This window comes from Morus notabilis, unplaced genomic scaffold (assembly GCF_000414095.1).
Source record: "Morus notabilis unplaced genomic scaffold, ASM41409v2 Scaffold841, whole genome shotgun sequence".
Taxonomy (NCBI): Eukaryota; Viridiplantae; Streptophyta; class Magnoliopsida; order Rosales; family Moraceae; genus Morus; species Morus notabilis.
Window position 1 is genome coordinate 2,695 of NW_010358201.1, and position 17,907 is coordinate 20,601.

Sequence of the window (17,907 nt, forward strand, 5' to 3'; positions counted from 1 at the left end):
ATTTTAAGTTAAAAACAATTTACTAATTGGTCGTTATGTGAGTTCATTAAAGTTTGGTCATTACATCTAATTGTTTTAAAACTAGAAATTGAAAATTGCAAAGAGCATATATATTGTGATAAAGGCAATGTGAAGAGACCAAATGATTAACTAGAGTAAATTGACAAATTGCAAGATCAGTTACTGCAGGAAATAAAATATTTGACGAAATAAAAGATAAACAAGGCTGAACATAGACAGACATTGTAATGGCTGAACATAGACATTGTAGAATTCAACAAAGGGCACAAGAACTCCGTAAGTTAATGTGGTTGCAGGCATAACTTAGCAGGAAATCTACACCTGACTTCACCACAATAACATCGTACATCAATCGTATGATTACCGTACCTGATAATTTTCCCCTTCTCTTCGGTACCAATTAGATGACTGTCTGAAAAACTATCACTAGAAATGGTTATCACTAAAATGTGTCAAGCTAAAGAACAATAGATTCATTTTCTCAACCAAAGACCCAGTTCCAAAGGCTAGTCCTGCTACAGTACGAGCAAATGAGAAAAGCAATATATCAACTAGCATGTACAAGCGGGAGAAAGAAGTTATAATTGAAAATAATACAAAGCACGAACAAAGACAGGGCACTAAACACAGTGACAGCACAGTATTATGTATCCAATTATATGGCAAGCTTGCAAGCATACTTTTTCATCTATCCCTCGTAACGGACCGTTTGATAATATAGGATCTGTGTAACTTTCATTCAACAGAAATCTCCAAAACTGTCGGAACTAACCTACTTAACATCGTACCATATCTAGACTTTCTGGAATTCATTTGCTTGCTGTTGGTGTTGCTGATTTTGTCCAGAGTCAGAAGTGGTCATTCCAAGGCCTTCATTATGGTGCTTTTGCCATCCACCAGTATCGACTTTAGAATGCGTCCAGTAGTAAAGAACAGACCCCAGAAGTGATAACAAAGTAAGAGCAGCCCCGGCAGCAAAAACACCCTTTCGTAGGGTGGAGCACGACAAGTGATCTACCTTGAAGATTCCTCTGTACCTGGTATGATATGCGTTCTTTGCTGATCCCGCCAACAAGCATGCCTCGGCTCCCAAAAAGCTTGTCCTAGTATATCAGTTCAAATCTTTATTTATCAGAATGAAATATAAACTTTAACAAACGGCCATTTGGAGCCACAGGTCTATGCATTTCTAACGAAAAAGCAGTTCTTTTATGTTTCTGGTAGAAGTTTTAAGTGTTATAGGGATAGAGGATGGCCGATCGAGCAAGGTAGTGCATCTTCAGGTGGCATATAGATCCCTCACAAAGAGGATTGCTCATATACCCGCCCAGTGTGATGGGACCCACTTAAACCCAAAACCAAGTTGAAGAGAACCAGCAGTCTTACCACTCTACTAAATAACCAGTGATGGCGGACAGTTCTTCAATTACTTTAGTCACACAAGTGGCGATATTATCGTTTAATATTAAGCATGGAATAAAAGCATGTAAAATAGTATTTACTTGCAAAACCTATATGAAGTGCCTTTTCAGTATCCTAAACGACAAAATACTGTAAGAAAAAGTCACCATAGGTTTGACACTTCGTCTAGAGTACCAAAATATCTTAAACACCTTGATTATGGTGCAGATGACAGGTGGACAAACTAGGTTCCCATCCAACTAATTTAAAATTTCAAAGAAATTACAAGGAAACAAAAAGCAAAGTAAAGCCAACATACAGTTGTTCATAATGCGTTCAAATCTAAATCATGCCAGACCCACTTTTCTTTCCCATATTCCAGATCAATACCAAAAGTTAACACCACCCAACACCTTTAATCACTCAATAGGATAATCTAATCTACAATGCAACTTTATCCCTTTTCTAAAACACCCAACATTTTTAACCACATAAAATAAACCTCAAAATATACTGATTTTTTTTTTTTAGTGAATTGGATTAAAACTTAATCTCAACTTGGAGAAGTGACCAAGTTGCTTCATTTCAGTCCTCTCTAGGATCATGTTAGTAGATGTGGAGAACCATGTGCCTTTTTCAGTTCCCATCAGAAAACAAAGTTTCAGTCGCATAATACTTTTATATTTGGCTGTATTCAGTAGGTGGGATATATTTAATAAGAAAACCACACATGGGACCTAGTTATTTCCCCCCATGATATGTCAAATTCAGTACTAACCCATCTGATATAAAACAAAAATCAACCAAAAAATAAAACCCCCATCAGAAAAAAAAAAAAAAAAAAAAAAAAAAAAAAAAAGAGAGAAGCAAAAAATGGGAGATTAGGAGAAAATATTGAAATTACCAGGAAACTATGAAGAAGAAGACAGCCCAAGTGGTGGAAGTCCCCGTGATTAAGCCCCTTCCGAAGCAGAGACATCTGGTGACGCCGTTAAGCACCGTTTGGCCAAGCAAGAGAAGCCCAAACGCCGCCAGTCCGTACACCGTCGACGCGTCGGAGTCGTACACGCAGTACGTGTACTCGTCGTACTCGTCAGGCACAACCTTAGCCTTCACCCCCCCAAAAAAAAAAAGAACAAAAAAAAGCGTCAATAAACTTCAGATACATATATATAGTAGATTCACACTGAAAAACAGAGAAATGAGACCCCAAAAAAAAAAAAAAAACTTACCAAGCTACGACGTCGTTCAGCTCCGACGGCGAGAACGAAGGCTATGAGGTGAAGCGAGACGACGATGGCCAAGATTGGGACTGAGACCGCCATTATCCTCTTTCTCTCTCTCTCTCTCTCTCTCTCTCTCTCTAGCTCCCTTCTCCGTTCTCTCTGTGTGTGTAAAAACAAATATCTTTAGACTTAAGCTCGGCTTTTCGTATGAAAAATCGGCTAAAGCTAAAGCTAGTACTTGATTTTAACTTCTTTTTTTTTTTCCCTTTTTTCTTAGAATTAAGTGAGCTTAATTGGGCTACTTGCTTTCTGGTTGTGCTTTTGTGGATGCTTGTGTTACATGGTTGATTAGTGGGGTTTTGGTTCTCGTGTTTTCCGGACCAGATTTGAGTGTATAGAACTAGCCGACGAGCTCGGGAGAAAGCGAGATTTGAAAACGTGGCGTGCTTTGGTTGGTTGAGCTTTGTAGAGTTTGGTAGTTGTGTCCGCATCATTTATACTTTTGTGGGACCGTGAACCGACTGCCATTTTGACAAATGAGTCTCGAGCGCTGGACTGCGGTTGGTATGTCGGAGCACCGGTTTTCCGGTTTCGTTTACCGGTTGTAGTAGGTCACCGCCTGAAACAGCACAGCTAATGCCTGGGCTCTTCCGTTTTCATTAGCCCATATCAATTTTGGGCCAACCCATGAACTGTTTAGGAAGTAGGTGGGATAATTACGGAGCATCCCAGGGAAATTAAGGGAGAATGATATAAGTAACATATTTGATAGGGTGCTTAGTAAATTAACGCACAATTTTTTAGGAGTTTTACATATTTATCCCTTAAATTTGTATAGTTTTAGTAATTTATCTCTAAAATTTTTAATTTTGACAAGTTGTTTCCTCAATTTGTAACTTGTTGCAATATGTTCCATTTTAACAATAATTGTGTTAAATTAGTGTCGAAAAAACACGTTTAACGAAAAATTTTAACATCTCGATTAAAATGTGACATAAATCTTTCAATTTCTCAACTTTTAATCCTTTAAATCTAACAAAAAAATTTGAGCAAATTTAGTAAAATTTAGTAAAATGAGGTTTATTGTAACATTTCTACAAGTTTATTTACTCGTAAATATGATATTTACCGGTCGCTAGCACCAGCGATGACGTTGGAGACCAAGAGAGAGATAGAGAAATTGAGAAAGGCGATTGGCTAAATGAGAAACAAAATAAATGAAAACCCTACAGGTACAGATAAATTTAGAAATGAGTAAGTTTTTAGAATGAAAATATGCTATAATTAACCAACATAAAAAATATGCCATAAACTTCAATAGTTTGTATAAATATGCTATTTGCTATATTTTTTCATAAATTAATGCCAGGAAAATTAGGTTAGGATCAATTTATACGAACTCAAGTTTGCTGTCTAACTTTTAATATCAAAATTGGTGTCTAACTAAATATAATATAACATATTATTTAGGTCACGTTCTTTTCGCTGATTCGAGTTTAGAATTTGAGTTTTGCTACAGTAAAAAGCTCTCATAAACAATCACATTTAACTTTTTTGTTACAGTAAAAAACTCTCACACAACATCACATCTCAACTCGAATTAGCGAACCGAACGGACCCTAATAGATCTAAATATCAAAATAAGAAAAAGTTAGCTAAAATGATATTTTAATTTTTTAAATGATTTGGCACAATTCAATTAATTAGACCCTATAAGAAAAAAAAACTGACAAATTTTCTAACACGTGGACCAATAAGACTAAAGCACCCACAAATGAGTTGGGTTGTTTTTTAAGTACTGAGTTATGGTTTTTTTAGTTACATTTTCCTTCTCCTTTCTCTTTCATCCCTCTTATTTCTTCTCTCTCTCCCCATCTCCAGTACCCCATCAAATAGCTACTGTATAATTTGTCGCAGCCAAGCTCCATACCGGTCTCCCTTCCTCAACAACATCGCCATAACCTTGCCGGCGAGAAGATCCAACGAAACTCCATTAATCCCCGCTATTGGTGGCGTCCTCCACCGCCACATTTCCCGCCTCCATCGTCGTACGAGATCGCACATATCATGGAGGATATTTTGACTTCTATAGAGATCTCCCGCTAGAGGTCTGTCACCGCCTCTGGGAATCCTCCTTTTCTAATGCGACCTTCACCTCCATGAGTAAGGACCCTGACAGAAGCAGATTGATGTGCGTACAAGTTGGGGAGAACTGCAACCACCTGGCTTTCTTAAAGCTCCACCACCTTAAACCATTATTGCAATCACTGTGTCACTGGCGCTGAACATCTATGGAATCAACGGATTTAGGTTTTTTTGCGTTGTTTTTTTTTTTACTGAGATTTTTGCTTTTTAAAAGTGAATTTTTTGTGTTTTGTATGATTTTAGTGAATTTTTGAGTATTTGGTGAGAAGACCGTCGTCAATACCAGCAGTTTATCACTTGGTATGTATCATGGCCAAAAATTAGTTAGTATTTTGTCTGAATACTGGTATTATGGCCAGATATTGATCGGTACGGTATCTTAAAGGTGTATTTAGTATATATAAAAATAGTGTGATGAATTGACCATAGTAATATCTGTAAATATTTTTTTAATTTCTAGCGTAAGTCATTCTAACTTCAAAAATTTGTGGTAGTAAAGAGCCCGAAGTACCACCGGTGGTGGTGGAACGTCCAACTAAGGCTCCCCAAGTTCTCCAACTCAAGTTTGATTCTTACTCGTCCCATATAGGAAGAATTTTGCCAAGAACCGCCAGTCAAATATTCTAATGCAGAGTAGAGGTGTCAAATGGGCCGGGCCGTCCATGGACGGCCCGGCCCAGCCCGTAATAGTGCATGATTCAGCACGGCCTGGTTCGTTACTGTTACGGGCCGTGCCGGCACGGCACGTGTAATGGACTAGGGCTAGGCCTCAACTTCTCAGCCCGCGGCCCAAGCACGTGGAGGTCCGCGGCACGGCCCTTATTTGGCCCGGCCCAAGCCCTTATTCGGCCCGGCCCAAGCCCGCGAAACGGCCCACGAAGAAGCCCATTTCATTTGGTCCAGGGGGCCCTTCACAAGCCCAACGTTCAGCACGTGATGGGCCTCCCGTTTGGCCCGTCACGTGCCTCCCTTTTGGCACGTGATGGGCCAAACGGGAGGCCCGTCACGTGCCGCACGTTGGGCCCACGAAGGGCCCAACGGAAAAAAGCTGAATTTCAACCCTAAAATCCCCTATAAATACCCTTTAATTCCACCATAAATCCCACACAACAATTCACTCTCATCTTCTCATCTCACTCTCATTCTATCTCTCAACTTGTCTCTTTGATTTTGATTCTAAGCTTTTTTCTCGCATTCATTCATTTTCTAGCTCTTTCATTTACAAAGTTCAATCAAGTTCTATCAATTTCCAGAAAATGGCCTCAACAACTTCCCTGATTTCACTACTCTTCCTGAGCTTGGTGAGGAGACATTTTTTGAGGAAGAAATGATACCTTCCAACCCCACCCCCACTGAACCAGAAAATGCTCCAGTGAATAATGGTACAGTACACAACGAGGAAGCTGGAGAACACAGCAGAGGAAAAAGACCGCAAACTTCTCCGGCATGGCAGCATTTCACCGAGGAGCCCTGACCAAATCTAAAAACAAGTGAGATGGAAATTCGTGCGGTATGTAAATATTGTAAAAAGCACTTTTCTAATAAAAAGGGTGGGGGTCATCTAGATAGACATTGGAAAGTATGTCTACCGTTGCACCAAGGTGGGAGTGTGGACTCCCGCCAACAAACACTATCACTCACATCACATGGGTTACAAAATTTTACATACGATGCACAACGTGCTCATGAGGCACTAGCTAAATTTCTAGCTAGTGCCGAATTGCCATTTTCTTTTGCAGATGATGCCTCCTTCGAAGAATTCAACTAGACAGCCTTTTGCCCACAATTTAAACAGGTAAGTAGAAACATAACTCGTTCTGATTGCATGAAAGTTTTTTATGCAATGAGACAATCTCTTGTTGATAATTTTAGGACTTTTAATGCTATTGTGTCTTGCACTTCTGATCTGTGGGAGGGGTGTAATAAAACTGGATATTTATGTGTCACAGCGCACTACGTTGATGACGATTGGGTTTTACAAAAAAGAATAATTGGTTTTCGTTTATGTCCATATCCTCATAACGCAACAGCTATTTTTAGTACAATAATGGAAATTTTTGGGTTTTATGGGATAGAAGATAAAGTTTTAACAATTACTTTTGATAATGCGTCAGCTAATACAGCTGCAATTAATTTGTTTAAACGTAGTTTGAAACCGGCATTTGGAGGGGAAATTTTTCATCAACGGTGTGCATGTCACATAATTAATTTAGTAGTTCAGGCAGGAATTGAACATATCTCAGCTAATCTTACAAATATTAGAGAATCATTATTCTTCATATCTAGTTCTGGAGCTCGGCTCTAAGAATTCAAACAATATTGCAGGAACAGCCAGATGCGCCCAAGAAAGTTTTCAACTGACGTGACACATAGGTGGAATTCAACATATTTAATGTTGAAGGCAACACTCTCATATTCACAGCTTATCACGACATACGTAAACAGTAAGAATGATCAAATTTTAATTTTCGATCCTGATTGGCAGATTGCTGAGTATTTTTTAAAATTTTTAGAAGTTTTTTACAATGCTACTGAATTACTTTCTGGAGTTTATTATCCTACTGTACATTTAGCTTTACATCAACTATTTAATATTTCAGAAACATTTTCTTATTATATGGATACATAACTTTTTGGAAATATAGTTAATTTAATGGAAAATAAATTTAAAAGTTATTGGTCAGGTTGTCCTATGTTATATGCATTGGCAACCATTTTAGATCCTAGGTACAGAGTAGATGGAACTGAATCATTGATGACTGCTACCGCAGAGAATTTAAAAATAGATATGCAACTAAGTATTACTGACGCTAAGAAAATGTTAGAAAAAGTTTTTAGTTTGCATGAAGCAAAATATAGCACAGGTCAAAAAGAACAAGAAACTTCGTCGTCAACTACCAGTTCGGGGCCTAAAGGATCGTCGTGGAGTTTCTTGAAGAAGAAAGAGAAAACGACAGAATCGTCCTCAACACAAGCGTCTACAGAACTAGTCTAATATTTTGAAGCAAATTTTGTAATCGATGACAACAAACTAGACATCTTACAGTGGTGAAAGAGCAAGATAGATCGTTTTCCAACACTGTCCATAATAGCTCGTGGCATTCTGACAACTCCAGTGTCAACAGTAGCATCGGAGCAAGCTTTTAGCGCAAGCAACCGAATTCTTGACGAGAAGAGAAGCAGACGGCATCTAGATATCTTGGAAGGACTAATGTGCGTTAAAGACTGGGAAGATGCTAGAAGATAAAAACAACAATACACAGATGATTCGATGCAAGAATATTTTTCTAACTTAGAAATAACAGAATCTTCTAGAAGCACTTAGGTTTGTAATTTACTATTCCTAGCTACTGCACTCTTTTTTCCTTCGCTAAGGTTTTGTCCCGATCTTCCCATGGGTTTTACTTAGCAAGGTTTTTAACAAGACAGTCATTTATGTGTACTCCTATTACATCAATTCAATAAAATCACATATTTTGGAGCATATGATATTTTTTTAAATTAAATTTTAAAAAAATACAAGGGCCGGGGCCGGCCCATGAAGGGCCTGGGCCCAGGCCCGGGCCTGGCCCTTATGGACTAGGGCCAAGGGCTTGGACCGGGCCTGAGTTTTTCTTCTCAGGCCCGGCCCAGGCACGGCCCAAGCCCGTGATGGGCCTGGGGTCAAGCGTGTCGTGCCGGCCCGGCACAGTACGTTTGACATCACTAATGCGGAGTCCCACTCATGAAGTAATTTCAAATAGAAGACCATGCCACATCATTCGGAATTACATTAGGGAGTTGAAATTACAGAGCCGTTTACCAATTCTCTTTTTTTTAAGGAATAAAATTAAATTGTAGAAATTTTGGATAAGTTGGGATTTAGATTTCTTTTTAACCCTTGGCAAGAGGGTAATAGGAATAAAGAGCAAATATTTTTGGAGAAGCATGTAAAGACAGAAGTTCTCTTATGAAGTAACTCTATCCATATCCATAAATTTGCTATGGCATATAAATTCGTTCATATGACAATTAAATGAAAACATGAAATACAAATAAAAAAGACTATACCTATATGATTTATATCTTTATATTTATATTTCTGTCTAGTTTCTTGTTGGCATCCGACGCTGGTTTATACGGAAAAATGAAAAGACAAATCTTCATCTCAAAGCAGTGGAGATTGAGGGGATGTTTATTTCTTGTATGTATCTCTGATTTTAAATCATGATTCATAATTTTTTAAAGTGTTTTTTTCTCATAAAAAATACATATAAAATGAGAATGATTCTGAATCTATGAACCAAACATGATATCATTAGTGTTAGCCATAAGGTTGAAATGTTTGGAAGTCATCCTGCCATGCAGTTTTTGTCTTCTACAAGTAGAAGTAACTCGAAATAATCAGTCTAATGTAAAGTAGTAATCTCTTTTACTGAATCATCATTTTCACAAGAGATTAAATTGACAGTGATAGGTGTCCGTCAGCTAGTGCTAGTAGTGTCTATGTATGCGTTAGTCTTTTGAAACGTACGCAACAAAAGTCCCACATAGAAAGCAAGTGAAACTATCGAAATATCTGGTGCTATAATAATATGACTCGACAATAGCAGAAATTCACGCAGCCACGCGGTGAGCACAAAGCGAACTATTCTTTCGCCTTTTACTAAAGAATACCGTGTGCGCGCCGCATTTAGTGGCATACGCCAATTTTTGGAGGGCTTCTTCTTGGGAAGCTCCTGCAATTTCAGTTTAAAACCGAAGTTCCTTGAAAAATGAGATGAAGTTATGCTTTTAAATGCAAATTTTGCTTTTTTTTTTTTTTTGTAATTGAAAAAGTAATCCTAATTTTAGTGATTTTCTTAAATTTGCTTGTGTGATATTAGTTTGTATCACTTAAGAGTTAATTAAAATTTCCAAATTTCTCCCCACTCTTTTAGCTCTAATACTAAAATTTAGACTCAAGTAATTTCTTTTTTCTTTTTTAACACCCACAAAATTCTTCTACGCCCTTTAAGTTTAATTTCTTCACAATTTTTCCTCCTTCATTTACTTTTTTCTTTAATCTAACACATGTTATGAAATGCCTCATCTTATTAATATAACATAAGGATTATAAAATATATATATATTAACCCACAACCCCACCCAGACGAATATGTGTTAATTAATCTCATGAATTTTTTTTATTTGTTATGCTTGTCTTTAAAAAATATCAAATATTTTACGCTTCCCTTTAAAAAGTATCAATATAATGAAGCCATTAATGGCCTGCTCCGCAACTGTTCTAATTCTACCGGTCATTTCTAAATAAATATCTATTTTTTGTTGTTGCATCGAAATATATATTTCGATATTATTTGTTAATTCTTATTTATAGATTGATGTATCGTTTGTCTATCATTTCTTGATAGACATTTTTATTATGAAGTTAGCAATATTAATTGTAATGGTTTTGTTAAATGAGTTTTTATCGCTCTCGATTTTTAATGTGCCGAGCAGATTTTTTTCTATTGAGATTCGACACTCGTATTCGTGTTTGTGACTCATTTGTCTTCAACTATTTTAAAGTTGTATTAACTTAATTATTAAATGAAATTTCCTATAAAAAAAAAAGTTGTATTCCTTTTTTGGTTGATTTATTATTTATTTTTTTTAAAATAACTTTATTGGTTGTTTTTATCTTCGACCCGTATAGTTTGTATTGACGATGGGTGTTGAGACATTTCTTTGTTTTCAATCCAAATATTATCGTTCCTCTTTCAATCTTATAAACCGTTTTGGAGAAATAAAATAATCATAATGAAAAACATGTGAGGAACGACTGCATGAAGAAATGGTAATTACAATTTCATAAAACGTTTAAGAAAACAAAAAACTAATCTCTATCAAGAAAATGTCAAAACATTACGATTGCTTTAAGTTTTGGATAACGAATCTAACTATTCGCTTAGCGTTCAAAAATAAAGATAATAACTTAGGATAAAAATCAAGGATAATACCAGGGATGCTGAGTACTTATCTACTTTAATATTTTGTGCCAAGTGATGTGATAAGTAATTGTCATTTTACAGTCAGTCAATCTGTTTATAGAATTAGATTGTGGTAAGACATTCTTTTTCTTTGGTCACTTAGCGGAAAGTTATTTCATAATACTCGTGTAGAAAAATTAGTTATGAAAATAGGTTTCGATTCACTTTTTTTTTTTTTTTTCTTGTTTTCAAAATCTTGTTCAGTTACTTTTTCTTTTTCTTTTTCTTTTTCTTTTTGAGTTTTTTTTTTTTTAAATTTTAATGAGGTTGGACCAAGTCTATCATCACTTAGACCATCTCAAATACAAATATAAATATCAATATTATATGCACATTTGAAACTCGTTTTAAAATTATTTTATTTTTTTGTATGAAAATAAAAATGAAAACATTTTCATTCTCAGACATAAATCATCAGACATAAATCATTTTCGAAAATGTGTTTGGTAGTTTTATTAAGAGATTATTTTTAATATAAAAAAATCCATTAATGTCTCTCATTCTCTCTTTGCTCGAGGAGAAAATGAAAATCAAAAATAAAAAATGACTAAAAATTATTTTTTATTTTTCTTCCATTTTACACTAACTAAAAAATCGTTTTTATTTTCATTTTTAGTTTTTAATTGTGTCAAAAACTGTTTTGAAATCGTTTTCATTTTTTCTTTCTCGAAAAATTTGAAAAATAAAAATAATAATAATTCCAAATACGGCATATATGTTTTTGTCCAATTTTAACACAAAGATGGTGCACGGTGGTCGGACTCCTTGCTCCACTTGTCCAGGTCAGATACATCTTCTAGTGGGCTTCCTTGTTTACTTTTTTTTTTTTAATCTAACACATGTTATGAAATGCCTCATCTTATTAATATAACATAAGGACTATAAAATATATATATATATATATATTAACCCACAACCCCGCCCAGACGAATATGTGTTAATTAATCTCATGAATTTTTTTTATTTGTTATGCTTGTCTTTAAAAAATATCAAATATTTTACGCTTCCCTTTAAAAAGTATCAATATAATGAAGCCATTAATGGCCTGCTCCGCAACTGTTCTAATTCTACCGGTCATTTCTAAATAAATATCTATTTTTTGTTGTTGCATCGAAATATATATTTCGATATTATTTGTTAATTCTTATTTATAGATTGATGTATCGTTTGTCTATCATTTCTTGATAGACATTTTTATTATGAAGTTAGCAATATTAATTGTAATGGTTTTGTTAAATGAGTTTTTATCGCTCTCGATTTTTAATGTGCCGAGCAAATTTTTTTCTATTGAGATTCGATACTCGTATTCATGTTTGTGACTCATTTGTCTTCAACTATTTTAAAGTTGTATTAACTTAATTATTAAATGAAATTTCCTATAAAAAAAAAAAGTTGTATTCCTTTTTTGGTTGATTTATTATTTATTTTTTAAAAAATAACTTTATTGGTTGTTTTTATCTTCGACCCGTATAGTTTGTATTGACTATGGGTGTTGAGACATTTCTTTGTTTTCAATCCAAATATTATCGTTCCTCTTTCAATCTTATAAACCGTTTTGGAGAAATAAAATAATCATAATGAAAAACATGTGAGGAACGACTGCAGGAAGAAATGGTAATTACGATTTCATAAAACGTTTAAGAAAACAAAAAACTAATCTCTATCAAATAAGAAAATGTCAAAACATTACGATTGCTTTAAGTTTTGGATAACGAATCTAACTATTCGCTTAGCGTTCAAAAATAAAGATAATAACTTAGGATAAAAATCAAGGATAATACCAGGGATGCTGAGTACTTATCTACTTTAATATTTTGTGCCAAGTGATGTGATAAGTAATTGTCATTTTACAGTCAGTCAATCTGTTTATAGAATTAGATTGTGGTAAGACATTCTTTTTCTTTGGTCACTTAGCGGAAAGTTATTTCATAATACTCGTGTAGAAAAATTAGTTATGAAAATAGGTTTCGATTCACTTTTTTTTTTTTTTTTCTTGTTTTCAAAATCTTGTTCAGTTACTTTTTCTTTTTCTTTTTTTTTTTCTTTTTGAGTTTTTTTTTTTTTAAATTTTAATGAGGTTGGACCAAGTCTATCATCACTTAGACCATCTCAAATACAAATATAAATATCAATATTATATGCACATTTGAAACTCGTTTTAAAATTATTTTATTTTTTTGTATGAAAATAAAAATGAAAACATTTTCATTCTCAGACATAAATCATTTTTGAAAATGTGTTTGGTAGTTTTATTAAGAGATTATTTTTAATATAAAAAAATCCATTAATGTCTCTCATTCTCTCTTTGCTCGAGGAGAAAATGAAAACAAAAAATCAAAAATGACTAAAAATCATTTTTTATTTTTCTTCCATTTTACACTAACTAAAAAATCGTTTTTATTTTCATTTTTAGTCTTTAATTGTGCCAAAAGCTGTTTTGAAATCGTTTTCATTTTTTCTTTCTCGAAAAATTTGAAAAATAAAAATAAAAATAATTCCAAATACGGCATATATGTTTTTGTTCAATTTTAACACAAAGATGGTGCACGGTGGTCGGACTCCTTGCTCCACTTGTCCAGGTCAGATACATCTTCTAGTGGGCTTCCTTGTTTCGTCTATCCTAGTCGGGGTTAAACCACTTGTCCTAACCTGCAATTGGAAAGTAGATAGCTTGAGAGTGAGGGGGACAACATTGGGTGTACTATGATGCTCAAATCAGCTGGTTGGTCAGGAAAGAGCAAGTGGATAAGTAGAGCCTAGGTAAGGAAGGATTTGTACATACCTTATATGAACTTGGTATTTACAGAGCATTCCTAGATCTTGGTGGTGCTCAGGGGCACCCGGTGTGATTGTACTAGGTTCTAGGTACACATGATGTGCAGCGTCCGAGGTAAATCACCAAGGTTCGCGAAGATGATGCCATGTGGCAGTCAAATGGTTGCTTTGCCACTTGTCCTGCTTGGCAACTTGGTTCCGAGTAGTTCTGTTTTAATTCGAAGGCAAGTGATCCTGATCTGATCAGGTCTTGTGTCTTGTCAGACCTCGTAAAATAATAGGTTGGTCGGACCACCTAAAAAGAGCAAACCGACTAGGTACGACGAGACTGATTAAGCTAGTATCTGACCAGACTGAAGGCCACCCTCAATATGATATTTGCCATTAGAAGTGTGAAAATACAATAATGGATTTGCTATTTTGTTTTGTGTGCAAATACACAATGAAAATTTGGCTTTGTTCATTTCACCGATTTGAGTTTAGAATTCAAGTTTTGCTACAGTAAAAAGCTCTCAGAAACAGTCACATCTAATTTTTTTACTACAGTAAAAAGCTCTCACATAAAGTCACATCTTAACTCGAATTAAAAACTCGAATCAGCGAACTGAACGGGTCCTAAGTTATCTTCTTCTTGTCATAATCATTAAGCTTCAGAACTCTTTTTTTTTTCTCTTGAAGCTTGGAAACTTGTTAAAGTGAAATTTCAATATCAAAAGTCAATGTTCTAATGACTAAGTGGACGATTGGTTCATATATTCAGAATTATGATTCAAAATTATTTTCATTTTACATGTATTTTTTGTAAGAGAAAAACACTGTAGAGAACCGTGAATCATGATTTAGAATCATAAACGAATACAAGAAACAAATATCCTCTAAATAAATAAGTTATTATATCAACAGTAATTAATTAACTAAATTCGGTATATTTTGTACTTTGATACTAAATTTAGTAGCAAGTATAATATTAGTTAAATTTATCACAAAAAATAACATTGCATTAGAGTAATTTTCGTACTTCAATACAACATTTCATATGTGCACACTAATTTATATTTGCAATTGAAGATGTTCTCAAGGATTTCTTTTCATCAACACTTATCATCACAAGACATCTACCAAAGAACACCAGCTCCTCCCGTCCAATAAATGGAGACGATGACACCAACCGCGAGTAGGTTTCACACAATCCAAAAAGGAGGAAGAAATGTGGAGCCATCAAGAAGGGAGATTTTTTTTCCTAATCCAAACAAAATTTTTGTTACTGTTTTTGTTTTTTAAATCAAGCTCAAATTAGTTTAACACAGCAATAGACAATTCTGTGCAACTTAACAGGGGCTGCAAAATTACGCAAGTTGGCTAGTCCGAGCAATTTTTTGTAGACGGAACCACAAACCACCCGTGTCAAGGGCGGGGTAAAAGCTAGGGTTTTTCAGGTTCTTTTGAAAGAACAGATACACGCCATGCTTAAGTAGCAGCAACGGCATAAAAAATACTAATGAAAGAAAGAAGAAAAGAGGAAAAAATACTTGGGTTAGGCAACCTCAGTTGATATGCCGCCACCAGCTGTTACCTAATGTTGGCAGTCAGGTTGCTAACACGGACACAACCTCAGTCAATATGCCACCGCCCGACTGTTACCTAATGTTGGCGGTCAGGTTGCTACCATGGAATCACAACGACCGGCAGTCCGGTGTGGCAAAGAACAGGATTACTTCTTAAAAAAAAAAATAAATAAATAAAATAACCTTGGGGCTTCCATCACTTCTGGCATGGAATCACAACGACCGGCAGTCCGGTGTGGCAAAGAACAGGATTACTTCTTAAAAAAAAAAAATAAATAAATAAAATAACCTTGGGGCTTCCATCACTTCTGGTATCGGAGGTCTTCATCAGTTAATTCACAACAAATAAAAAAGGGCATTACTACAGAGAAATTGGTGGAGCAAACGGTAATAAAGTAAAATAATCTGGGGAACCCAAAAGTTGACACTTATATAACCTCTATGCCAAAATCCCCTTATAAATATAAAATACATTCTAACATCATCAGGACATAAAAAGAGCCTGGTTTATCATCATCATCATAATATACTAAGAAGAGATACAGAAAACAAGCAAGATGAGATTTGTCTACACTAAGCACAAACTACCCCTTCTAAAGCTTGTCTAACTATTCTCTACTCATTCTCTCTGTTGAGCCTTATTAAGGCAGCCCTTCCACTCATTCAATGCTTTAACCTCTTTTATGTTATTTCTCCATCTTCCTTTTCTTTTTTCTTTTTTTTCTTCTTTTTTCTTTATCATTTGATCTTTCTTTCAACGAAAAGAACACAAAACCAAATCAAAGAACCACAGACAAACTTGGCATCCTGCCTTCTACAGAACTGAGGGCTGCATCATGGGGCTTTGTTCTAGAATGGCGAGGGGTATGTGTTAACCTTGTATCTTGATATCACTGACGGCTGAAAAACAGGAAATCTGGATGGCTGACTTGAAGCAGTCTTAACCAGTTGTCAGCAGCCTGCAAAAGTGAGGTTGCTAATTGCCGTTCAAATCCCCCATTTGGGGTCCACAAGGATCCTTTGAACTTGTACGAAGCAAGACCGAAAACATGTAAGGGAATCTTGGGAACACAGTCTGTCTCACATGGACGTGTTATAACTGGAGCCTGAGCATTCTGCAATCCTGAAAGAAATCAACCTGATGTAGCTTAGCTATATGATTGAAATGATAGAAAGATTTATTGGCAGCGCAACAAAAATTCAACCAGGAATGATAACATTAGTTGTATGTCAACCAACAACCATGTTCAGCTCCTGGAAACTACCATGTTCTAGAATTCATTTGTAAAACGCAAAATGGTATAACACCCATTCAAAAATGTTCAACCTTCTTTCCCACTCGTTCTTAATTGCCATATCGTTCAAACAACACCAGAAACATGAGTCACATAATTACAAATCCAAGAATCTCCTTCTAGAACTCAAAATGGTATAACACCAATTGCCCAAGATGTTAACCTTCTTTCCTACTTGTCCTTTAACCAAAACTATACAAACAAATACACTACATAATTGCCAAATTCTAGAATTCATTCGTAGAACTCTCAAGGGATAAAGAATTAATAGTCAGTCCCAAGTCGTTGCCATCTTTCTTGCTCATCCTTATATATCCAAATGATGTAACACACAAATTACATTAACTAAGAAATTGTTTCCCAGAATGGTTGGCTTATATAGAAAATGACAACTCTTGTGCGTAAGCGCATATGCCAATCAAAAACAAGTTTAATTACCTCCCATGGGCGTATGAAGAGAATGATACGTCAAAAAGCAAGCATCCAGATCCTTTAGAGTTGGTCCAGTTGGAATCCGGTATATTGGATACCTACATCAATTCCAGCACCAAAATCAATTAGTCAAATGACCACGGATAAACCATCAAACTGAATCAAGAGTTTAACAGTACCAGGAAACAGAAATCCAGCTGGGAGATAAAAGATCACAACTCCTTAGTGTCTTCAGCTCAGGAAAACGAAATGCAAGATCTAATATCTGTAAAAACAAAATATGCCATAACGCTCAAGCCTCAAAGTGGAGAAGTGTACAAAGAGAAGTGAAATTTTTTCTCTCCTCTTAACACAGTGACAGAGGAAAAGGCAGCCAGAATATCTAACCTTGTCAGCCAATGGTTCGCGACCATACGGGGGGTCTCGTTCAAGATACTCAAATATCAAGCAAGCCTGAGAATTTCCAGATTCCCCTTCATCACTAGAAAAATCTTCTTGAAGTGAAATAGGATTGTCTCTCAAAGATAATCTATCTATCCTCCGACAAACGTCACTCAACAGATTGTTGTGACCAGGTTGCTCCTGCATGTATTTTAATCTTCTTTCAGGTTCACAGTCACTGCTACCATCACTACTTGAATCTCGGAAATCACTATCACTGTCCTCATCTGGTCGCCTATCACAAGAAAGAATGATCAGCACGTAAAACAAACTACTGAAAGCAACATTACTCCTGAAAAGTGAAAACTGTAAAACCAACATGCACGAACCAGAGACCAGAACATATAACCATACAAGGAGTGCTCCAACAACTTGAATTCAACAAATAAACATCATACTCAAAACGAGTTGAGCTGATTCAGGTAATGGTTGTTGGCACAGGGCTCTAAAACGAATACCAAAATTAAATCTAAACAATTAAATATTAAAAATAAAACTTCAGCAGTATGGTTCATAATCAATGCCTCCTCCAACCATCCGTCGAAACTCACAAGTACTATGGCAATATGATGGTTCAAAATCAAACCCGCCCCCG

General features: G+C 35.5%; 2 protein-coding genes and 1 non-coding gene across 3 annotated transcripts in view; 1 reads left to right on the forward strand and 2 right to left on the reverse strand.

Moving 5' to 3' along the window:
* Positions 1-381: 381 nt before the first annotated feature.
* On the reverse strand, positions 382-3,018 carry LOC21399629. The gene is made up of 3 exons (XM_024161790.1): positions 2,655-3,018; positions 2,327-2,532; positions 382-1,124 (listed from the first exon to the last, which is right to left on the reverse strand). The coding sequence occupies exons 1-3, from the start codon at positions 2,745-2,747 to the stop codon at positions 815-817; spliced, it is 609 nt and encodes a 202-aa protein (XP_024017558.1). The 5' UTR covers positions 2,748-3,018; the 3' UTR covers positions 382-814.
* A 6,377-nt stretch (positions 3,019-9,395) lies between these two features.
* LOC112090459 lies at positions 9,396-9,511 on the forward strand. The gene has a single exon (XR_002901657.1). It is a non-coding gene; the product is annotated as a U5 spliceosomal RNA (small nuclear RNA).
* Positions 9,512-15,488: 5,977 nt separating this feature from the next.
* The window catches only part of LOC21399631, a 3,906-nt gene continuing 1,487 nt past the window's right edge, over positions 15,489-17,907 (reverse strand). The window contains exons 4-7 of the mRNA XM_024161788.1: positions 17,259-17,547; positions 17,051-17,136; positions 16,878-16,969; positions 15,489-16,267 (exon numbers count right to left, since the gene is read on the reverse strand). Of these exons, the coding sequence (XP_024017556.1) occupies positions 16,035-16,267; positions 16,878-16,969; positions 17,051-17,136; positions 17,259-17,547 (700 nt within the window). The 3' untranslated portion in view covers positions 15,489-16,034. The remainder of the gene's footprint in view (positions 16,268-16,877; positions 16,970-17,050; positions 17,137-17,258; positions 17,548-17,907) is intronic.